The sequence below is a fragment of the Symphodus melops genome (assembly GCF_947650265.1).
Source record: "Symphodus melops genome assembly, chromosome: 12".
NCBI classification, from domain to species: domain Eukaryota; kingdom Metazoa; phylum Chordata; class Actinopteri; order Labriformes; family Labridae; genus Symphodus; species Symphodus melops.
This window is the reverse complement of record NC_136702.1, coordinates 17,664,000-17,689,653: the sequence shown is the minus strand read 5'-3', so window position 1 is coordinate 17,689,653 and position 25,654 is coordinate 17,664,000. Positions and strand designations below refer to the sequence as shown.

At 40.6% G+C, this 25,654-nt stretch overlaps 1 protein-coding gene across 6 annotated transcripts in view; it reads right to left on the bottom strand.

Moving 5' to 3' along the window:
• thsd7ba (thrombospondin, type I, domain containing 7Ba) overlaps positions 1-25,654 on the bottom strand; it is a 419,860-nt gene that overhangs the window by 29,219 nt on the left and 364,987 nt on the right. For all 6 annotated transcript variants that reach the window (XM_079357145.1, XM_079357149.1, XM_079357150.1 and 3 more), the window contains 2 exons: positions 24,304-24,437; positions 22,496-22,649 (listed from right to left, as the gene is read on the bottom strand). In XM_079357145.1, the coding sequence (XP_079213271.1) occupies positions 22,496-22,649; positions 24,304-24,437 (288 nt within the window). The remainder of the gene's footprint in view (positions 1-22,495; positions 22,650-24,303; positions 24,438-25,654) is intronic.

Sequence of the window (25,654 nt, the reverse complement as noted above, 5' to 3'; positions counted from 1 at the left end):
TTTAGTTTTCATTCTATTAATTTAGAGTTCTGGCATTTAAAGTTTTAACTGGTATGATGTATTTTCCTGTCATGTTTGTAAATGTTACTGTATATTGAGAACATTGCACAAGCTTGATTTGAAGAAAATCGTGATAAAAATCAAAATCGCAATTTCTGCCAGAAAAATCGTAATTCAATCTTTTCCTAAAATCGTTCAGCCATAGTATTTAATTAATTAAGTTGAGACTGATATTGTAATATTTGGTTGTTCTGTGTTCTCACAGTGGTGCCCCAAGGTTTATTAAACTCAGATTAGTAACAAATTATTGATTTATATTAATAATTATATAAAGTTAATTATTAATGTTAATTTGACAACCAACATTTTACTTTATAAAACTCAACCTAGTTGTTGGTCAGGTATTTGCTCCTGAAAACCCCAACAACATTGTATTGATAAATTCACCTGTCATTTTGTGCTCATGTGGATTTAGGCCAACAACTTTTTGATTAGTTTTTGAAAACATTTCCGCTTTCCAGTCCTTGAATACATCAATACTATAGTCTGGTGCTCTGTATATACAGCTGATTATTACATTTTTGTTTTTTTTCTTTGCATATTTCCATTGTTATACATTCTAATAAGTTATCAATAACAGTTGTCATGTTTTCTACTACCTTATAATTCAAGTTATTATCCACATACACAGCCACTCCTACTCCACTCTTGTTTTGTTTACATAGTTAGGGACCGAAGCACTGACCAGTGCGAAGGACCCTATTGTTTTCCTTACGATTATTAGGGACCGAAGCACTGACCAGTGCGAAGGACCCTATTGTTTTTCAAATGATTATTTTTGTTAGGGACCGAAGCACTGACCAGTGCGAAGGACCCTATTGTAACCCTAATGATTATTATTAGGGACCGAAGCACTGACCAGTGCGAAGGACCCTATTGTTCTTCAAATGATTATTAGGGACCGAAGCACTGACCAGTGCGAAGGACCCTATTGTTCTTCAAATGATTAGGGACCGAAGCACTGACCAGTGCGAAGGCCCCTATTGTTCTTCAAATGATTTTTTTTTTTTTTCTCCGGTCCGTCTCTTTGACGCCATTTTTGACGGCTTGAACGTGAATGAAAACTCATCAAAATCTCCAACTTCATCGGGTCTGGCGAAAAATTTGATATTCTCGTCATTTCGTAAAAAAAATTCACAAAATGACTCAGTGGCGCCCCCTTCAAATTTTCAAAAGGGCCTCCCCATTGAGGTTTTTTCATCGTACGTGCACAACAATTTTTAGGCACATTAAGCATGCAAGATCTCACATAAAATCCTCTTACACCCATAGTCAAAACCAAACAGGAAGTCCGCCATATTTTTTTTCAATGGCGAAAATTCGCGTTTCACAGGTTAGCTATTTGAACGAACTCCTCCAAAAGCGTTTATCCCATTGATACAATGAGAATGTCAGTGTGTTCTCGACATGTTGAAGATCTCTCGTTGTGCTCTGCACGTTATTTCCTCAAAGGGCGTGGTCATACGGACGCGTTGTTCGTCACAAACAGGAAGTAGTTTGTTACGGGCCTTAATATAGTCACACATTCATCAAACATCATACACATGATCCCAGTGGAAAAATAAAACTAGACATGTTGGCATAAAAAGTGGGCGTGGCTAATTTACTCAGTGGCGCCCCCTTGAAATTTTCAAAAAGGCCTCCCCATTGAGGTTTTTTTGTCCTACATACACGAATTTTTTTATGCTCATTGGGCATGTCAGGACCTACATAAAATCCTCTTACACCTATAGTCATAACCAAACAGGAAGTCCGCCATATTTTTTTTAATGCAACAAAAATGGCCGAAATTCACGTTTCACAGGTGAGCTATTTGAACAAACTCCTACAACAGCGTTTATCCGATCATCGTAAACTCAGTGTCAGTGTATTCTAGACATGTTGAAGATCTCTCGTTGTGCTCCGCACGTTATTTCGTTTAAGGGCGTGGCCATGGCGTACCATCAAACATTGATGTCTCGGCTCACCCCTATTTTACCTTTCTGAAAGGCCTCCCCATAGAGGTTTTTTTCTTTTACATGCATGACAATTTTTTGGTACATTCATAATGTCAGGACCTACAAAAAATCCTCTTACACCCATAGTCAATACTAAACAGGAAGTCCGCCATATATTTTTTTAATGGCGAAAATTCGCGTTTCACAGGTTAGCTATTTGAACGAACTCCTCCAAAAGCAATTATCCGATTGACACAATGAGAATGTCAGTGTGATCTTGACATGTTGAAGATCTCTCGTTGTGCTCTGCACGTTATTTCGTTAAAGGGTGTGGTCGTACATACGCGTTGTTTGTCACAAACAGGAAGTAGTTTGTTACAATGCTTAATATAGGTGTAGAGTCACCAAACATCAGACACATGATCCCTGGGGAAAAGTTAAACTTGTCATGTTGTTATAATAAGTGGGCGTGGCTAAATGACTCAGTGGCGCCCCCATGAAATCTTAAAAATGGCCTCCCCATAGAGGTTTCTTTTTCCTACATGCATGAGATTTTTTATGCTCATTGGGCATGTCAGGTGCTACATAAAATCCTCTTTCACCCATGGTCAAAACCCAACAGGAAGTCCGCCATATTTTTTTTGAATGGCTGAAATTTGCGGTTTACAGGTTAGCTATTTGAACGAACTCCTCCAAAAGCAATTATCCGATGGACACAATGAGAATGTCAGTGTGATCTTGACATGTTGAAGATCTCTCGTTGTGCTCTGCACATTATTTCCTCAAAGGGCGTGGTCATACGGACGCGTTGTTCGTCACAAACAGGAAGTAGTTTGTTACGAGCCTTAATATAGTCACACATTCATCAAACATCACACAAATGATCCCAGTGGGAAAATAAAACTAGACATGCTGGCAAAAAAAGTGGGCGTGGCTAAATTACTCAGTGGCGCCCCCTTGAAATTTTCAAAAAGGCCTCCCCATTTAGGTTTTTTTGTCCTACATTCACAAAGTTTTTTATGCTCATTGGGCATGTCAGGAGCTACATAAAATCCTCTTACACCCATGGTCAAAACCCAACAGGAAGTCCGCCATATTTTTTATGCATTGCTGAAATTCACGTTTCACAGGTTAGCTATCTGAACGAACTCCTTCAAAAGCGTTTATCCGATCATCGCAAACTCAATCTTAGTGTGTTCTGGACATGTTGAAGATCTCTCGTTGTGCTCCGCACGTTATTTCGTCAAAGGGTGTGGTCATACGGACGCGTTGTTCGTCACAAACAGGAAGTAGTTTGTTATGAGTCTTAATATAGGTGTAGAGTCACCAAACAACAGACACATGATCCCTGTAGAAAAATTAAACTTGTCATGTTGTTATAATAAGGGGGCGTGGCTAAATGACTCAGTGGCGCCCCCATGAAATCTTAAAAATGGCCTCCCTATAGAGGTTTCTTTGTCCTACATGCATGAGATTTTCAATGCTCATTGGGCATGTCAGGTGCTACATAAAATCCTCTTGCACCCATAGTCAAAACCAAACAGGAAGTCCGCCATATTTCTTTTCAATGGCGAAAATTCGCGTTTCACAGGTTAGCTATTTGAACGAACTCCTCCAAAAGCGTTTATTCCATTAACATAATGAGAATGTCAGTGTGTTCTCGACATGTTGAAGATCTCTCGTTGTGCTCTGCACGTTATTTCCTCAAAGGGCGTGGTCATATGGACGCGTTGTTCGTCACAAACAGGAAGTAGTTTGTTACGGGCCTTAATACAGTCATACACTCACCAACCATCAGACACATGATCCCAGTGGAAAAATAAAACTAGACATGTTGGCACAAAAAGTGGGCGTGGCTACATGACTCAGTGGCGCCCCCTTGAGATTTTCAAAAAGGCCTCCCCATTGAGGTTTTTTTGTCCTACATACACAATTTTTTTTATGCTCATTGGGCATGTCAGGAGCTACATAAAATCCTCTTACACCTATCGTCATAACCAAACAGGAAGTCCGCCATATTTTTTTGAATGCAACAAAAATGGCCGAAATTCACGTTTCACAGGTTAGCTATTTGAACGAACTCCTCCAACAGCGTTTATCCGATCATCGTAAACTCAGTGTCAGTGTATTCTAGACATGTTGAAGATCTCTCGTTGTGCTCTGCACGTTATTTCGTTTAAGGGCGTGGCGATGGCGTACCATCAAACATTGATGTCTCGGCGCACCCATATTTTACCTTTCTGAAAGGCCTCCCCATAGAGGTTTTTTTCTTTTACATGCATGACAATTTTTTGGTACGTTCATAATGTCAGGACCTACAAAAAATCCTCTCACACCCATAGTCAATACTAAACAGGAAGTCCGCCATATTTTTTTTTAATGGCGAAAATTCGCGTTTCACAGGTTAGCTATTTGAACGAACTCCTCCAAAAGCAATTATCCGATTGACACAATGAGAATGTAAGTGTGATCTTGACATGTTGAAGATCTCTCGTTGTGCTCTGCACGTTATTTCGTTAAAGGGCGTGGTCATACGGACGCGTTGTTTGTCACAAACAGGAAGTAGTTTGTTACAGTGCTTAATATAGGTGTAAAGTCACCAAACATCAGACACATGATCCCTGGGGAAAAGTTAAACTTGTCATGTTGTTATAATAAGTGGGCATGGCTAAATGACTCAGTGGCGCCCCCATGAAATTTTCAAAAAGGCCTCCCTTTAGAGGTTTTTTTGTCCTACGTGCATGAATTTTTTTACGCTCATTGGGCATGTCCGGAGCTACATAAAATCCTCTTACACCCATGGTCATAACCAAACAGGAAGTCCGCCATCTTTTTTTGAATGCAGCAAAAATGGCCGAAATTCCTTTTTCACAGGTTAGCTATTTGAACGAACTCCTCCAACAGCGTTTATCCGATCATCGTAAACTCAGTGTCAGTGTATTCTAGACATGTTGAAGATCTCTCGTTGTGCTCCGCACGTTATTTCGTTTAAGGGCGTGGCCATGGCGTAGCATCAAACTTTGATGTCTCGGCTCACCCCTATTTTTCCTTTCTGAAAGTCCTCCCAATAGAGGTTTTTTTCTCTGATATGCATGACAATTTTTTTGTATGTTAATAGTGTCAGGAACTACAATAAATCCTCTTGCACACATAGTCAAAACTAAACAGGAAGTCCGCCATATTTTTTTTTAATGGCGAAAATTCTCATTTTAAAGGTTACCTATTTGAACGAACTCCTATAAAAGCGTTTATCCGATTGACAAAAAGTCAGTGTCTGTGTGATCTTGACATGTTGAAGATCTCCCGTTGTGCTCTGCACGTTATTTCGTTAAAGGGCGTGGTCGTACGTACGCGTTGTTCCTCACAAACAGGAAGTAGTTTGTTATAGTACTTAATATAGGCGTAGAGTCATTAAACATAACACGCATGATCCCAGCAGAAAAAATTAACTTGTCATGTTGTTTTAATAAGTGGGCGTGGCTAAATGACTCAGTGGCGCCCCCATGAAATTTTAAAAATGGCCCGCCCATAGAGGTTTCTTTGTCCTACATGCATGAAATTGTGTATGCTCATTAGGCATGTCGGGAGCTACATAAAATCCTCTTACACCCATGGTCAAAACCCAACAGGAAGTCCGCCATATTTTTTTTGAATGGCTGAAATTCGCGATTCACAGGTTAGCTATCTGAGCGAACTCCTCCAAAAGAGTTTATCCGATCATCGTAAACTCAATCTTAGTGTGTTCTAGACATGTTGAAGATCTCTTGTTGTGCTCCGCACGTTATTTCGTCAAAGGGCGTGGCTCACTCCAACTTTTTAACCTTCGATGACTGTAAGGCCTGCTGCTTGGCCTCGTGTCGCGCCTTCACGCCCGTGGTTGCACTCTCGCGGTCGCGACACGCGCCGACATGCGCGGGGTGCTTCGGTCCCTTCATCACCGCTTGCGGTTTTAATTAAATTTGTATCCATCCAGTTCAAAATCCATTCCTTTGTCAGCCTTGAAAGATGTTTCTGATAATAGCAATTGTTTTGAATGTTTTATTAAATTGACTTAAATATTCCTTGATGTTATTGAAGTTAGCATACAGACTTCTGCTATTAAAATGGATTATTGGTAATTTGATGTCTGTTTTAATGGTCTGATTGTACTGTTCATGTGTGTAAAAGCAGAAGTTGTCATTTATGTTGGAGAAGAAATTATTGTCCGGGTCTATATCATGCTCCAAGTCCAGTTGATTATGGTCAGTGCATTGAAATGTTTTTTTGTAAGTTTTCAGCCGTCCTTTAAGTTATATCCTTATTGTCTCCAGATGTAGATGAAAAGCTCTTTCAGCTTGTAACATGGTGATGTGTTGCGTATGAGTCATCATACCTTACTGTTGGGTTTGTAATGATGATCATTCGTGTTTGTCCAGTTCCTTTTTGGCTTGCTTCGGTGTCCTGTTTAGTTTGATGAATAATTTTTCCCTGTTTTCTCATGAGGCATGCTTTTCTGGCAATGTCGTCATTTCGTTTGGTCAGAGGCTCATTGATAATGTTTGATCCTTTCAGTTGACTTCCTTGTTTTAACAGTGCAGTTATGTGTTTTCTATTGATAAATACTGTATATCATGATGACAGACCGTTTGTTGCTGCCACCTCTACGTAGCAGAGGATGGCATGCTTTGATGCAGTTGCAGTCCATTTCAATCTCTTTAGAATGTATAGGAAGGCAGCCACCTGTTGCTCTACGGAGCCGACATCCTGCTCATTGGGCTTCTCAGCGTTCTGCATTCGGAGAGCATTCACATCGTCCACCCAGTCTAGGATAGATTCTGATGCAGTTTTACGACAATTATCTATTCAGATAAGAAGTCCAGAGACTTCTTGATGTCATCGCCCTCCTTTTCTTTCAATGCCTTCTTTGGGCCATATTGCTAGGTAACGCGAGGTAGCGTCTGTTGTCATCCTAGCCGCCCACTAGCTAGTTTTTCAGCTAACCGCTTAGCTCTGTTCTTTTATCCAAGTTCATAAAATCAGTATCATTGAACCAGGCAGTATTTAAGCCAAGTGTGTCAGCAGATGTCCCATGTCCGTAATCCAAAATCAGCAGCAAAAAAACATAGAAGTACTCCTGAACTGAGCACCAAACATACAAACTCTTCGTCCAAACTTTTCCCAAGTGATTCTTCCAGCTTCTTAGATGAACACAATGCTGAGTGTTTGCACAAGGTTTGAGGAGTTACCACATTTAAGAAAAACTGGCTGGCGCTCCCTAATGACAATTGTTGACACTTGCTTCAGGACTAATGAGGTGGTGAAGGTCTGAGCTTGTAAACAGAATCTGACACTTTGAACCTCTCAGGGTGCCCCAACTTTTGCACATGCCAAAATTAAGTTTTCTTTTTTTGTTTTTTTATAATGTTGTTCAATTTATGAAATAAAATCTAACTATGCATTAATGGAGACAGAGAGACAGACACACTTTTAAGAACAGACTACAAACAACAAAAAAACAACAAACTTTTCTTTTTGATAAATCTTATAGTTAGGGCTGGCGCAGGTGTAGACCAGCTCCTAGTTATGCTGCTATAGGCTTAGGTTACTGGGGGAACTGGCACCTTGAGCTCTTATCTCTCTCCCTCTCTTCTATTTCCACTCTGTCTCTGTGTGCATATACATGCCTAAGCACACTTCAACCCTAAAGTCCTGTTCGTTTGGCCCATAGACTGTAAAAATAATGGACGGGACAAGGTCCCCTGTGGAGTGAGGCTTTTATTTTTAGAGCTCCCCCTACTGACTGGCTGCAGTATAGGTCATAAACCCCGCCTCCTCAATGATAACAGATGGGACGTGGGTCAAACTGTTAAGTTAAAATACTCGTCACATAATTTTTTTCCAGACCTAAACTCTGCTGTGATCATTAGATATTATCACCCTACATGGTGTTCAAGTGCTCATTTTTCTGTGAAGTTTGTTTTAAATAAGTTATTTGAGGTTAAAAAACGGGATTTTACGTCATACATGGCGATGATTGACAGCCGTGGATCTTGCGTAGTGCTCTTGGTAAATAAGTAGTTACGTCGTGAAGTGAAGCCGAGACGCCACAGAGCTTTTCTGTTCAGTTTTTTCGTCTTTTTTGAGCTGGTGAAAGCTGCTTTTTCTGCAGTAAACTAATGTCACGGACCTGTGGACTCTAACGCATCTTTGCAGTTTTTACGGTAAGTAATAAAGTTTGATTTATGTGTCATTGCTTAGATGCCGTTCATTGACTGTACAGTTATGTTTCAGTAAATAATAAATAGGTCTGGTAAGGTTTTTAAAAAAGTATCAAGGACAAAAACAAAGCTAAATACTATAAATCTGTCCTGTATAATTACTGATGTGTACATGTTTACAGTCTGTGTTAAGAGTGTGTTATACAGACATTAACATGTCACCATGCAGGCTGATATTTATAATACTGTATAATGAGGGAGAATATTTCTCTAGATATCAGGATAAAACGAAAATAAGCTCTGATTTAATATAACTTCTGTCTGATTCAATCAATCAATCAATCAATCAATCTTTATTTATATAGCGTCAATTCATAACAGGCGTTATCTCGAGACACTTTACAAAAGCAGGTATAGGACCTTACTGTTTGTCTGTTAACATTAACAAAAAGAGCAGGTAACAAGACCATGCTCATTGTTATGTTTACAAAAAGCAGGTAAAGGACCTTACTTATGGCTATATTACAAGAGCCCAGCTTAATCCGTCATAGCGTGGCAAGAAAAAACTTCCTTTTAACAGGCAGAAATCTTCAGCAGACCCGGGCTCATGACGGAACAGCCATCTGCTAAACTGCTGGGCTTGAAATGGGATGGGTTAGTCGAGATTTAAGAGACTAACAGAAACGTGAACACAAACAATCAGCGGTGGTGTAATATAATATTAACCAAGCATCATGCTGCTTAAACCTGCCAAATATTCAGCATGACTTTACACACACACTACCAATCCAATAATCACAAGTTGATCATGTTGTACATTTAATGACGCTCATTAATAAATTGTGTTATAACTTGACTAAACCTGACAGACTACAAAAACCGGCTGCTTGTTATGGTGGTTAGGAGGAGACAGACAGGCTCAATAAAAGAAGGCATAAAGATCACGTTTCTCCCAAAATTATATATTAATGTTTTTTATTTTGCATCTATAATCATTAATGAAGATTTTATGTCTTTTAATAGGTATTTCCCTGTTTTCACCAACATATTATACATTAAACTGAGGATTTCCTTTTTCTCATGTTTCTCTCTCTCTCTCTCTCTCTCTTTTCCAGCTGGTCCTCTCTGGTGTGCTCCCCCCTCCAAAGCCTGCTCTGTAAGACGGACCTGACCACTGCTTCTCTTACCAGGGCGTTTGGTCTGATCTTACACAGCACTGGACGGCGGTCTGATGTGAAACAGTGGGCCGAGTGTCGCGCCTGAGCCACAGAGGACGCAGCTCGCACGTCCTGAGCAATGTTTGACAATTCATTCAAAAGATGAACGGAAGAAAAGAGAGGCTGAGGTTTTTCTTATAAGCCACATTTGCTTTTTGTTACATTTAGATTAATCTGCCATAACTTTAAAATACTGTGCATTCATTTGCCTCTTTCAAACCTGTATAACCCACAAAAACCTTAAATACTACCTCCATCTAACTGAACAATTAAGTGAAAGAAAGTAGCTTAAAATACCACACTATGTTTTTAAGCACAATCTGTATTTGTTAAAGTTGCAAGACTAGTGTTACATTTCATGTGATTGAATAAAATATAATAATGTAATTGCCTTCTCAGTCGTGTCTGTATCATACCACTCTACTGTCTTTAACACTAACCTGCATTAAATCTTAAGCACTCGAGTGTTGAAGTACTTTTAAAGCTATTTGTTTCCCAGCTGTGACTTCTGTCATTGCCCTACAAGAACATGAAACAGTCTATGTTTTTACAGCTTAAAACAGGAGAGAAAAGGTTTAAATCAATAAATACTTTATTTGATTTATAACACATTGGCTGAACAGTGGTTCAGTTATAAAAGTGAGGAGGTTACTGGTTTGAATCCCTGTCTGACAGGAGTCTCTCTGTGAGTAGTTTGCATGCTCTCTTCCCTCCACAGTCCAAAGGTGTTCACCGAGAGGAGAACAAAGTAAGGGAGACCATCAGGTGAGCTGGCAGGGGTATCTGTATCAGCCATCTTTCTTCTTCCTTGTGTCTAAAATGAGGATAATAAAAAAACAATGAGATAAACATCTTAGACAAAGAAAAGAACCAGAGAAAAGGTCCATACAAACAGAAACCTTAATGAAACAGATTCATTTACCAACTCCACAGTTCTGCACAGAAATACATGTACTCAATTTTTGTGTAAATGTACATAGAACTGAAGTAACTACTGACAGCAGATATAACTTTAGTACTATGTGCACCACTACTTTCTATCATAGAACATGTTTTCACCAGCATATGTTAGATCTGTATGTGTATATGTTAGAGCGTATGTTGCTAACTTAGCTAAAAATAGTTTTAGTTCGTTTTTTGCCAAAAATAAAAGGTTTAATAACCCACAGAGTTAAAGAAGATAGATAGATAGATAGATAGATAGATAGATAGATAGATAGATAGATAGATAGATCCTGAGGGAAATTCAAGGCATCCAGTAGCAATAAACAAGACATACAGGACACGAAAAAACGTTTAAATTCAATAATTAATATAAAAAGTGTGATTTTCTTAATTTCTGAATGAACTACGTTTAGATATTTGACTTGAAATATATGGTGGTTTTGTACTCACCTCTATGGTCGGTAGATGAATGTCTCTCCGTAAAGATTCTTAAGTTCTTGGCGTAGCTGGGCTGCGTAAGCTATCAGAGCGGTACGCTAAATGGGCGGGGCGTGTTGCCAGGGCTCCTCCCGCCGGACCCTACTGCGCAGACTCTGGTTGCAAATGACATCAAAATGTGCAAGACAACAGAACTCTCGTTTTAAAATGTTCTGATCCCGGACCCGCGTGTGGGGAGAGATCAAGATGCAGCAAACCAAAGAGAGCGCACACAAATCACATCTCAGCTTTGTATTCAAAGACCAAACAGCGGACATTACTCTCTCTTTATCTCTCCTCTTTCTGATCCACTTCAGAGTATAAAGTCAATTGCAGGGGACTTTTTTTTCCAGAGACCCCCCCAACATGTTGCTGTTGAGGTTTTCAGGGGGGTTCAAGTGTCAATCAGGGGGCCACAGACCCCCCCGCCCCCCTCCGTATTTCGCACCCTGGTCCTAATGCTCGGGGACAACATATCACTGTTCTTGTCTGTAATCCATGGAGCACAGGACACTGCTTGGGGCAGTCGATGCTTGCTTTAAAGCTTTTTACATCTTTGAGGTCCTTTATTCAAAGTGATGTGCCCCTATGTGGGACTTTTTACAAACAGCTGTGTATCAGCTGCCTGGCAAAGAGTCGCCAGCAAGCGAATTCTTTAAGACCTCTTTAATTAATGCCACATAAAATCCTAATGTGTCATAGGTGTTTTGTTTTAGCTGATCCAGAGGTTTGGCTAGATAGAAATACTACTTTTATTGTTATTGCTGTTGGCTCTTTCAAATGTAAATAAATATATGCATTAATTTTATTATTTGTTTTACTATTTGTTTAGAAGCAGTTCATGTGAATTATTGTTTTTTAATGCTGAAATTATTTTTTGTATGGCTAAACAATGTACAGCAAGAAAGATGCATAAATAACCCTATACTGGGTGAAAATAAGCATATATAATAATAACCCGATGAAAAGGTCAAAAAGAACCAACGTTGGGTAAGAATGACCCAATTTAAGAATAAAAAAAAATAACCCAACATGCTGGGCCATTTTGTGCAACCCAGCAGTGCTGGGTTAAAATGACCCAGTGCTGTATAGGTGCCAGAATGAACCAGCGCTGGGTTACATAATTTATCCAAGGGGAGGGAGTTGGAAACCTGTACAAGCTTCAACCGGTTCAGGGAACTCGTACCTGTTGCGGGTGACCCCAAGTGTTTCCAGCACCACTGCACACAATTGTGATATGCCAGGTGTCTGTAGAAACTGTGAGAAATGAATATAACAAAGTACTAGTGAGCCTTGTCCTAAATGAGAATAATTGTATTTATGTATGTCTTTAGACTTTTTCTTTTATTGTCCCCGAGGGGAAATTATATAATTAAAGGTGTTAGAACAAAATGTGTATAAGTTATCATGAAGTGTCATTGTGCAAGGCCGTTGTAAACAAAGTGTCTCTCAGTGCTGAAAAAGTACATTCTGTAGCGCTGGGTTACAAAATTACAGTACATTCTGTACTTTTTCACTCAGGTTGTTTTGCAGAAATTATCACCCACACACAAGTGTGCGCAAGTGTGCGTCGTCAACGGTGGCGCCGGCTTCTGATACCAGAAGGATGCTGAAGATACCCAAGGACACGGCAGCAGCTTATTCTCATATATGTTTTTATAACAAACATCGTGTGCAGACATGAGTGATCGCGCCTGCTTTTCCCCCTCCCTTATTTCTTACTCTTATGTAAATTAGGGCGTTTTTCTTTAATAAAAAGAAAGGACGAACAGCAGAACAGCAGAGTAGTTTGGAGATTGTAAGCTCTGCGGTCTCTAGCTGCTCTCCTTGCAAGTATATTTTAACCTGAATTCTGATGTCTGTCTGTTTGTTCTCAGAATCTATATTACAGATGCAGCGCAAACTAGACTAACTAGACTGAGTTAAGAGAAAGCTGCGGAGTGTCAGTTTTGGACCTGACATTTTTGGGGGCTCGTCCGGGATGCCAAGACAATGAAGGGTTCCGGAGGACGGACTGACCTGACTAAAAAGCCTGTGGCCACGACAGACTAGACCTTTTGAAAGGAGTCACTCAGTTTTCTTCCTTCGGAACTCAAAGGTTGACGGCATCCCAGAGTTCAGACAACAGACATCCGACAGGTAATATGGTTTAAATTACAGGAAACGTAATTTAAAAGAAACAGATAAAAAGTGTGACTGTGGATCATTTCTCTGAATTACTGCCTGGAAGGACCATAGTTTAGTTAGAGTGTAAAACTAAACTAAAAGAGGAAGTGAAACTTAAAGTGTGCGGAAATTCTAGACCCTGCGTAACACTAAAATAGAATTCTGTCTGTGTGACTGAATAAAGGTCTGGCATGTATTAAGAAAATGATCAAGTGAATGTGAGAAACGAATGGAAGAACAAGGCGTCCATTAGGACCGATACTTCATACCAAACTGTTAAATAAAATACAGTGACTTGTGTTTGGATGCAATAAGCAAGATTTCTCCACCTTTCACCGAGGTAGAAGTGAGAAATACCAACACATGATTATCATTGTATCAACAGAGTAAAACAAATAGTGTATAGGATACCCTAGGTGTCGCACACAATCCAAAATACATAACCAAAAAGAATAAACCATTTATGATATTTATCGTTATTAAGGACAAAAATATAGACGGAGAAACTACTTCTATCCTCTGGAGTGAGTCTCCGGGGACTGAAGAAGGCCGAGAAGGAGTAAGACATTGCATCCTCTGGCCAAATTAGATACAAGTAACTTTCTTCCCATGCAATAGAGACGTTTTAGAGGAATTCCAAACACAACTAGAAGTACATGACCTCGAAAACAATCCATAAAGATGGGGAGTAATTGTTGCAAATCAGGCTCAGGAGGAGATGCCTGGAAGAATGAACTGCATAACAGAGATTATAAAGTGTTTGAAGTTGATAAGCCAGAAGCAAACAGATGTTTAAAACGATGGGTGACTAAGTTTGGCTTCCCAGGAAGGTTAGTGAGTGGACACATTGCAACCCTGCAAGGAAAAATTAAGCAAAAAGGAACCACAAAGAAAAAAACTGAAAAAGAATGGTTGGGAGGAGTCAGAAATATGGTTACAAAAAGTGAAGGAGAGAGAGGAAGGTTGTAGACAAAAACAGAAAAGAGATAAGGAAGAGAAGGAAAGAGAAGAACAGCAAAGAAAAGACAGAGAGGAGAAAGAGATGACAGAATACTCTAGGTTGATGTACTTTGGGAAGAAAAAGAGAGAAAGGGACGAGGTAGTAGTAAATAGGAGAAGGCATAGGGAAGTGCCACCTTCATCCTCAGAGGAGGAGGAGGAAGATTATGAGGACTTAACACCAGATCCATCAACTCCAAGAGGAGGTGGAAACCTCTATCCACATGCGGAACTAGAGGCTTTATCTGGTCCCCCTCCTTATACTACAACAGATGAAGAAAGAGGCAAGAAAGGTAAAAAGAAAGTTGAAGTGAGCAAAAGTGAGAAAGCAAAGACAAGGTCAGATACAAGAAGAGAGGCAGAAGAGAACAGAAAATTTGATGAACCACCTGATTTCTTCGGGGAATCATCATTCACAATGCCTTTTAATAGCCATGCCTGATCCTAATGCAGCAGCTGTAGGAGGAACCATGAGCGTGTACAGACCATAGACACGTCTATGACAGAGACTGTGAGAGGACGCTGCTATCGTTATGTTAGCTGAGACTACAGAGACCAGAGACGTGTCTATTACAGAGACTGTGAGAGGACGTTGCTATCGTTATGTTAGCTGCAAACACGGAGAGAGTGAACGGAGAAAAGCCGACCGTTTGACCGGATCACGTGTTCCCGACTCGGTCGTATGGATCACGGATCAACTGTGTGCTGACTAAAAGTTAAAAGGGGCGCGCCACGCTCGTGTGTGTGTGTGTGTGTGTGTGTGTTAGCACTGAAGTGTCTGTGTCAGAGGGAGGAGCAGGTAGCTGCAGCTACATTAAACGTGTTTTATACTCATACCACAGTTTTGATGACGCAAAAAAAAAAAAAAAACTTAACGAAGCCTCGAGGCAGCGAAAATTCCTCGATGAATTTTTGTAATCGAATTATTCGAGTTATTCGAGGAATCGTTTCAGCTCTAAAAAGAAGTACACAAAAGTTTGTTATTTCGGAAAAAAAGCTGGCGAAGCAGAAACTGTAATACACCGTAAACATGTAGTGGAATCATCGACGTCAGCGGAAGAGACTGACTCTGAACCAGAACATTAACTGAGGTACCTGATGCCTTATGGTCAAAAGGAGCTGCAGATGTGGGACTAGCAAGGGACATGATACCAGTAAACATAACACCTAAATCTGATTACAGACCGTGTAAAAGACAATACCCTCTAAAACCAGATGCTCAAGAAGGCATAAAACCAATAATAAATAGCTTACTAGAATCAGGGGTAATAGTGCCATGCCCAGACTCTCCATGTAACACTCCCATATTCCCAGTAAAAAAGGCTCATCCTTCGACAGGATGGCGAATGGTACAAGACTTACAAGCAGTAAATTCAGCTATAATACCAAGAGCAGCAACAGTGCCAGATCCACACACACTGTTAAACTCCTTATGACCAGAAGCACAATATTTCACAGTGGTGGATCTCAGCAATGCCTTTTTCTCAGTACCAGTCCATAAAGACAGTCAATTTTGGTTTGCATTTACATTTGAAGGAAAAAGATTCACCAGGCTTCCTCAGGGTTATGCAGAAAGTCCAACTATTTTCTCACAAGCTATCACAGCCTGTATGGAGAAGTTCATACCTCCTGAAGGAAGTCAAGTACTCTTATATGTAGACGATATCTTAATAGCTTCAAAAACTAAAGAAGGTTGCAAAAAGGACACCTTAGCGCTGTTAAGATATCGAGAAAAGACAGGACATAAAGCCAGCAAAAATAAATTACAGCCATGGAGAAAAGAAGTAGCTTATCTAGGACACACCCTTTCTAGGGAAGGTCAAGTGTTGCTACAAACCAGAAAAGAAGCAATTCTTAACGCACCAAAGCCACAAACAAAAAAGCAAATGATGTCATTTCTGGGGATGGCTAACTACTGCAGAGCGTGGATACCAAACTATTCACACCATACAGCACCACTCTATAAAATGATCTATGAAACAAATATGACAATGAGTTCACCTGTGGCCTGGACTCTAGAAAGTGATGAATCCTTTAAAAATATAAAAACAGCCATAGTCTCCTCCACAGTGTTAGCATTACCAAATTACAACAAACCTTTTGATTTAATGGCAGACTGTAAAAATGGGCACATGACAGCTGTGCTGACACAAAAACATGGTACTAAAAATAGACCTATTGGTTTTTACTCTCAGAAATTAGACAATGTGGCGCAGGCCATGCCTTCGTGCGTGCAGGCAGTGCAAGCAGCTGCCTATGCAGTACAAACCACAGCACCTGTTGTGCTTTTCCATCCACTGACGTTGCATGTGACTCATGCTGTGTCAATGCTGTTGTTACAGACAAATATGTCGTTCTTATCTCCCTCGAGATATTTGGAGTGGACTGCTACCTTATTGAGCCAATCACATCTGACCATAGTCAGGTGCACTACCCTAAATCCAGCCACATTAATGCCAACCTCAGAGGATGGAAAACCTCACTGTTGTAAAACTAGAGTGGAAGACGAGACTAAATGTGCAGAAAACTTAACTGATACTGCATTCAAAATGGACAATGTACTCTTTGTGAATGGATCAGCTAAAAGAGGACCAAAAGGTGAACCTCAAGTAGGATTCGCAGTAGTAACACCAACTAAATCACTACTAGCAAAAGCACTCCCTGCTACATATTCTGCGCAGGCTGCAGAATTAATAGCCTTGACAGAAGCATGTAAGCTTTTAAAAGGCAAAACTGGAGTAATCTACACAGTCAGTATGCATTTTCTACATGCCACACATTCGCACGTTATTGGCAGCAAAGGGGAATGGTTACAGCCACTGGAAAACCAGTAACCCATGCGAAATTGCTCACAGCACTAATAAAAGCACTCTCACTTCCGACAAAAGTAGCAGTATGCAAATGTGCGGCGCACACAAAAAAAACAGATCAAACATCACGTGGAAATGCCTTCGCAGATTCCACAGCAAAAAAGGCAGCTGAATCACAGGATTTCCTATTTACTCTAGATGAACAAACTGAAGTAAATGAAGACATCCTAAAAGAGATGCAACAGCAAAGCCCTAGAACAGAAAAACAATTATGGTTAAAGAAAGGAGCAGTTGAAAAAAAATTGATTATTTCAATGACATGAAGGAAAACTCATCCTTCCAAAGAACATGTTTAAATGGGCAGCTTTAGTGAGCCATGGGCCTAGCCATGTCTCAACAGGAGGGATGGTAGGTCTAATAGAGAACAAGTTCACAGCATATGGCTTTAACCAATACTCAAAAAAAATTTGTAGAGCATGTATTATCTGTGCAAAGAACAACCCACATGGAAACTAAAAACCAAAAAGGGGAAGCTTTCCTAAACCTCAGTTTCCTTTTCAATATCTAAATATGGACTTTATTGAACTAAACCCAAGCCAGGGGTATAAATGGTGCTTAGTCATAGTGGATCAATTCACTAAATGGGTTGAAATAATACCTGCTAAAAAAGCTGACGCATTAACAGTAGCAAAAGCCCTGTGTACAAGAATAATACCCAGATATGGTATTCCAGAAAAACTGTACAGTGACAATGGTTCACATTTTGTAAATAATATAATACAACATGTAGCAACACAGTTCGCTATAAACTTAAAAAATCACTGTGCATACCATCATCAAAGTGCAGGATTGGTGGGAAGAAATAATGGAACAATAAAAGGAAGATTAAGAAAATATATGGCAGAAACAGGGAGACCATGGACCATAACTAGTACAACTACATATGAACATAACAACGAGAGCAGAGGGATTGTCACCATACGAAATGCTTATGGGAAGACCATACAGATTACCAATATTCCCAGATATACAGACCAGTGAAGAAGAACAAAAACCTGGCAGATTATATGAGAAAAGTTCTAGACAATCAAAGATAAAACTTAACTGTGCCCACTGACCCTATCGCCCAACAGGAAGCAAGCCCTGTTTCACCAGGAGATTGGGTCCTAGTCCGGAGAATAAAAAAGAAGAATTGGTCTGACTCTACGTGGGAAGGACCTTATCAAGTATTACTGACCACACCAACAGCAGTAAAAATAGGAGAAAGAAGCACATGGATACATTTGTCTCAATGCAAACGCATAATTAAAACTGATTAAGAGGTCCGAAAAACTGTCTAGTTAATAGGGTGGACTCGAAAGGGTAAACCCAAACGCTAGTGAAGACTAATTCGGCAAAACACTGACCCAACAGCAATAAAATGCGTTTGTGGGGACTATATCTTGCGGTGCTCAGCCTGCTGGCTCTCGCGGGGAGCAGCAGGGGAAGCGCCCCCGCACCTAGCATCTTCAACTCACAAAACATGACTAAGTGCTCATACTCCACAGGAAGTAATCTAGCTAAAACTACTCTGGCCGTTTGCCTCCCAGTAAATGCAACCTCCACCGTTGTCATACCCTTCTCAGCCATGACTAATCACCACGGCGAAAAAGCAATGACGTGGGGAGCAGCATACGTGTGGTATTTGATACCTGGAAATAAGTTTGACTGGGATAAATGCATAAGCTGAGACTGGGGGAAGAGATTGGAGCTCCTATAACACAAACTCAAACCTGAAACTAATGAGGAGATCAGTTAAACTCACAGTCTCAAAAACAGGCCTAACTCTTATCGTTAATACAACTGGAAAGGAATATAACAGAACCAATTTGGCTCAAAATGAGTCACTCTGTAACAACACCATGCAGAACACGGCATGGAACAAATCAGATGTGTTCACTCGTGCAGATTTGTGGTGGTACTGTGGTGATGACAATGGACAGATATTAAATTTCATTCCCTTTAACATGACTACAAACTGTGCTCTTATATCCCTTATTATGCCAATGACAATAATAAAGACCACGGCAAGCGACATAACAAAACTTATGATGCATGACACAGAATCCCCCTTCCGGAAAAAGAGAAATTATGTGAAGCAGCCAGGAGAAGACCCTACTTACATAGACGCTATTGGCGTACCGAGGGGAGTACCCGATGAGTACAAACTAGCGGATCAGGTAGCAGCAGGATTTGAAAACATACCAATACTCTGTGCACTGTTTCCTGTCACACCTAACAAGAATGTGGATAGGATCAACTATGTCCACTACAATGTGCAGCGGTTCTCCAACTTAACGACCAATGCCCTCGAGGGCCTGAGACAACAACTGGAAGCCACCTCCCTCACAGCTTTTCAGAACAGAATCGCATTAGACATGTTGTTGGCAGAAAAAGGAGGTGTATGCTCAATGTTTGGAGACAGATGTTGTACATTCATTCCTAATAACACAGACTCTGATGGTACTGTAGGTGAAGCACTTAATGGTCTTAGGATGCTGAGCAAGAAAATGAAAGACCACTCAGGAGTAGACACGTCACCCTTTGGCATCTTTGATTCAATGTTTGGAGAATACAAGGCAATGGTGCTTGCAGCTCTAGCAGCAGTCGTAACCATGGTGATGTTTATGATCTGTTGCTACTGCTGTGGCATACCACTCCTTCGTGGACTCATAGCTCTCTCTCTGGACAGGATGATGGATCCCAAGTACCAACAAATGGTTATTCACGATAGTGCTGATGAGTATGTTGCTGTATCTCATAGTGGCGGATGCGGAGAAGAGTCCGATGACCGGGGGGACGATGATGTCTGTTCTCTGGACATACTGAATTTGTAATAATCTCATAACATTTTTTCCTCTGAGTGTAAATTACTGGGGCTTATATTAGTGAACTGCTGACTGAAAATCCTAAACAGAAATGGTTATGCAAGGATAATGATAAATTATGCACTTAATGATAAACAGGAGGGAAATGTTAGAACAAAATGTGTATAAGTTATCATGAAGTGTCATTGTGCAAGGCCGTTGTAAACAAAGTGTCTCTCAGTGCTGAAAAAGTACATTCTGTACTTTTTCACTCAGGTTGTTTTGCAGAAATTATCACCCACACGCAAGTGTGCGCAAGTGTGCGTCATCAACGGTGGCGCCGGCTTCTGATACCAGAAGGATGCTGAAGATACCCAAGGACACGGCAGCAGCTTATTCTCATATATGTTTTTATAACAAACATCATGTGCAGACATGAGTGATCACGCCTGCTTTTTCCCCTCCCTTATTTCTTACTCTTATCTTATGTAAATTAGGGCGTTTTTCTTTAATAAAAAGAAAGGACGAACAGCAGAACAGTTTGGAGATTGTAAACTCTGCGGTCTCTAGCTGCTCTCCTTGCAAGTATATTTTAACCTGAATTCTGATGTCTGTCTGTTTGTTCTCAGAATCTATATTACAGATGCAACGCAAACTAGACTAACTTAAGAGAAAGCTGCGGAGTGTCAGTTTTGGACCTGACAAAAGGGCAGCGTGCCGACAGAGGGTGAACACAGGGAGATACATGTGGGACAACAGGACATACAGGGACAGGACATACAGTGCAAATGGTTATGGGGGGATCGGGGATTGGAACTGAGGTGGATTTTTATTGAGGGCTGTAATGACTGTAGGCACCAGGCTTCTGCCATATCGCGCCCTCCTGCACAACAGGGACCTGTACCTGCGTCCGGAGGGCATGATGGTGAGGTGGCAGTTGAGAGAGTGTTACGGCTGTATGTTCCCTGTGCTGTTTTGTTCCCTTTCTATTTGTCTCCTGCACAGGTATAGCCACTGATTGTCCAACGAGCCTCACCTGGATTCAGTGCTTAAAAGGCTTGTGCTGGCTTCAGCAGGCAGAAGACTTTTGGGGATGGGACTGCTGTGGTTGTCTGTCAGGGATTGTTTGTTGTGTTTTGTCATATTAGTCTAAGTTGATCATTGTTATCATTTAGTTTGTATAATTGTAATAAATCCCTTTATTTGACTTGGTTAGTGTGTTTTAATGGGTTAATTTGTGGATTCTTGTTAGCCCATAGGGCCGCCTGATGTTGGGGCGTAACAGAGGGTGGGTGATGTCCAGAGCTATTGTGTGTGCGATGCGTGTGATGGCCTTTGAATTGAGTTCTGACAGGGTGGGAGTGGGGAGACCGATTAGTTTGGCTGCAATGTTTGTGACACGGGTGAGTTTGGTTCGGTTTTTGACAGTGAGTAGGTTGAAGAAGCAGGAGGAACAGTATAGCAGGATGGGCTGGACGATGCTTTGATACAACAGGAGGAGGAGATGGGGGGGCAACATATTGTCCTTTGAGTTTCCGGATGGCGTGCAGTCTTTGGTGGCTCCTTTTTTGAATGTCCGTTGTGTGCTGGTCGAAGGTGAGTTTATTGTCTCGTGTGAGTCCGAGGTATCTGAAGCTGTCAACAGTTTCAACTGTGTTGTTGTTGATGAGGGTGGGGTTCTGTCCCATTCACATCCTGCAGCACATACTGTAGGGTTTGAGGGCAACTGGTTCAAAACCTGGGTGAGCAGTTATGCAGGCTACCCCCTATTCCGCTCACATCTATGCATCACCTGCATGAAATGAAAGGCTGAAAAACGTGTGGTGGTGTTGGATAAATGTGTTATAACCACACAAAATCAGATGAGATCATAAACTAATAATGCAATGTGATATATAGCATATTCTTTGCAGTCTGTGCAGCAGTGCCATGTCACAGTATAGGTTCAAACATCCGTTCTGTTATGGCTCTTAGTGCGCTGTTACCCTGGCCAAACCCCTTGCAGCAGACTTGGACCTTGGAACAGTGAGAACAAGAGCACGTTTGGAAAAAGAAATTAATCAAAGTGCAAAACCCCCAGGGGCCTCTTGTACCATTCAGAGGCGTCCCCCATCCTCTCCTGCATTACATCGGCCGATATGGTTCTTGACCGGCGTGGTGATAGTCTATAAGTGTGTCTATAGGAGAATCTGGAGGAGAGAAGTTTGCTACTTCAATACAAATGCTCTGCTGCACAAGTGCCACCGATGCTAATCGATTTGTCGCTTATGGCTAACTGAGCCAAACTTACACAGTTTTTTTTTTTTTTTTTTAAAGATTTGTTTTGGGCCTTTTTGCCTTTAATGATAGAGGGAGGAAAGTGGATAGAGTCGGAAAGGGGGGAGAGAGTGGGGAGAGACATGCGGGAGATGGGCCACAGGCCGGACGCGAACCCAGGCCGCCCGCGCGCGAGGACTGAGCCTCAATACATGGGGTCGCGCGCACTGCCGCTGCGCCACCGGCGACCCCAAACTTACACAGTTTTAATTGTGTGTGTGTTGGGGGGGCAAACATTGTATCATGTTACGGCTGATAATAACATTGCAAAGGAGTCTGGGCGGGCCTTATCGCCACCCCCTCCCTCTCCAAGTTGATATATTGACTTGCTAAAGGCTTTTTTTTTTATTCCAGGGTAGAGCACTACAGCTGAAAATATGTGGTTTAGTTTCCCTTAAAAGTCCAAAATGATTATTGTATCAGCCAACTTTTGACCAACAGCAAAAAACAAAACAAAAAAAAACATCCAATTTTGCCACAACATGTGAACCAACAAGGAAGATATTAGATATTATTGTGTCTTACCAGAGGGCAGTTGCTCCATAGTCCCCAGGATGTAGTGACACAGTCGTCTGGGCAGGCCAGAAAGCAGACCTGGGCTGTGGCTGGTGTTTCCTCATGATCACACAGACTCTCTTCCACACTGCTGGCTTCACCTCCTGCTCCTTTCTTCACACACCTAACAGAGCAGTAGATGTAGCTGTGTAATTAGTCTCTGGGGCACTCCTTACTGTGTCCCTATTAGTTTTTGTAAGTTGTACGTAAATTGTAAAGTTGTAAAACTCATTTGGAAAATTGGGCTTCATGGACATAACAAAGGAAAGAAATTATGTTTCACATGTGCATAGTAGGTTTCACTTTTTTTTACAAAAGAAGTAAAGTCTTAATCTGTAAGTACCACTACCAAAGCTAATTAAACATTAAGATTATCTGCTACAGTTTCACAGATTCAAGTGTGTTTAGACAGACATGGAAATCAGTTAGCATATAGCCCACTTGAAAACATGACATAAATAAATAGTTGAATAAAAAGAGAAATGCTTTGTTAAAAAGCATAAATAAGTTACTTTAGTTAGTTAAGTTACTTTAAAGTGTTAGGTCAATAAAAAAGTCACACTTTTTTATTGACCTTTATATGTAGATTTAATTAATTTTATTATAAGCCCCCAAGAGGTGCACCGAGCATTGAATACAATTTTGGGGGCCAAACCTGGTATTGCAGTTCCACATACTGCCGTTGAGTCCAAATTTATGTTTTCCCATAAGCTTGAATTAGGAAAGAGGCTGTATTGAACAGTTCATTGCTTTGAAAAATATAATTTTTTCCATTGTGTGTTGGGAGACAACAGGCAACACAGGACACGAGATGGCAAGCAAAACTCAAGGACAACGTTTCAAGAATCCATTTATCATGTTAGTGAGGGAATCTGTTGCTATGCTGTTCAACTGTTGGTGAACCTGTTGCAAGGGTGGTAAGAGTGTTGGATCCTTTTGTAAACTGTACTGAATTCAGGGATCTAATTTAAACTGCATTGACGATAAGGAGATAACTTTGACCTCAATTTGAACCGAAATGGTTTCCTTTATACTGTTTGGTTCATAACTGTCATTTTGTGAACCTGGTATACTGTATTTGACTTCATTTTTAAATTTTATTCAAGGAGGAATAAATAATTTCAAGAAAAATCAACAACTTAAGCACAGACTTTGGTCATTACAAACTACAGACAGGTCTGAAATAAAATAAAGTAACTGAAGAAGTGAACAAAGGTTAGAAACTGTTATATTGACAAAGTTATGGCTTATTTCTTTTCTAGTTTCAGTAAAGTGCTGGCTTTTAAAGTACATGGTACTTGGTGTTAATGTTTTTTATACTGTTACCCAACTTGAACAGAATCTAGAACTGTTCCAGTAGCTAAATCTAGACACATAGCTGACACTAAATGTAGTTCAAATATGGTCCTAAAATAAACCTTTCCTGGAATACAGGTACAGAGCTGAGTGTGTGATTGGCAACAGTTTAAGGTACAGTATGTACAGTAGTTGAGCACACACGCAAGATGGGCATGTACATCAGGAAACCTCCGGTTATCTTTACCCATGATGCAGTCGCATTTTAGATTTCATCTGGTGCCTACTCTTATAGTAACACTGTTGACTCTGCTTTACTCTTTGGTTGTATTAGTGAAGCTAACAAGCAAAAAATGCACACCATTCCCTCTCTGCTTAGAAAGCAGTTCCAGTGTTATGAGCTACTGGAGGGCTGCCAGTTGAGTCCTGCGGGCTGCCAGGCTAGCAGGCTTCCAAGCTATGGGCCTAACTGGCTCACTAACCTGATCTTACGACTTTGGACTCCCTCCCCACAGCCTAACTGGTCATCCACAGTTTTGATGGTACAAATAGACCAGGGCTCCATCCTCCATTCATATTGGTTGCATTCATTGTGGCATCTCACAGCCTCATACACCTGTATGGGAGCAAGAGTATAAACAGACAAATAAACAGACAATGCATTAGCACGAAAGATCATGTTGCCGAAAAAATAAACAAGTATACAAATAGGCTAATACACACTAAAGGCCGTATTTGCTAAGAATTGATTGTGGCTGTTTGTAGCTTGAACATTTGCACATAATATGCTCCAACTATCTCCTCTGCAGGTCTCAAGATATAACTCACAACGGATTTAGGCTAATGAGATTCAGATGCAAACATGCCTAAAAAGTTGTCCTTTTCCATGCAGTTTGCTCTTGTTTTGCAAGCTGTCTGCACCTTTACTCTGTGTAGAGCTAAACCCTCATGCTGACAGAGCTTTTTTCACATAAGATAAGGTGAAAGGAGGGGACTGGGGTTTTTCAGGTTGTATTTTGATGCCATACTTGAAAAATGTTAAATCAATTTCACTGTTTAGATCAAAGCTTACTCTCTGAGTGGAGCAATAGCATCTTGGGGAAAAAAACAGCCTCTCTTAACTGCTTCGATGGACACATCTATGGAGAGACCTCTCCATCCCTGACAACAGTTATGTTTCGGCACATTGCTTGTGTTGTCCATTATGCTTTTATTACTATATAAGCAGTTAAACATTGACTAAGTGTTGCTGACCTTTTAAACAATTTTAGCACAAGTATAATTTCCCTTTACATTTAAAATATGACAGACTAACAGTATTAGTGAAAACACAATAATAGACTATGAATAACAAAAAAATGAATTGATAATTCAATGGCAGAAAGTCTATGATCCATCACTTAAGGGCTTTGAACTAACTGATGCTCAATTAACATGTTACTACTGAGACAGGAACGGACAGAAAGTAGTATTCCTCTCCTGTACTAAAATTAAATCTCTATATGATATGAAGAGCGTGGACAAAACAATGACCATGGCAATAGGCACATCAGCTAAAGGCTGTAATTGGCTGGATTTTGAGTCTATTCACCTGTCCCCTCTCAACTAGTTATCTCACTGGCATGTCTGTACAACCAAGGGAACAGCCAGTGCAATGGTCCTGTAAGCACATGTTTACTCTCAATCTATGTAACAACCTGCCACAGTAAAGTTATACTCCAGAGGACAATTTGTGGGAAAAGCTATGACAAGCTGTAATGAGTGTCTGTAAGTGTGAGGATGTGTGTGTTTGAGTGTGCAGACAAGAAAAAGTGACTGTGTGTTGAGTATTCC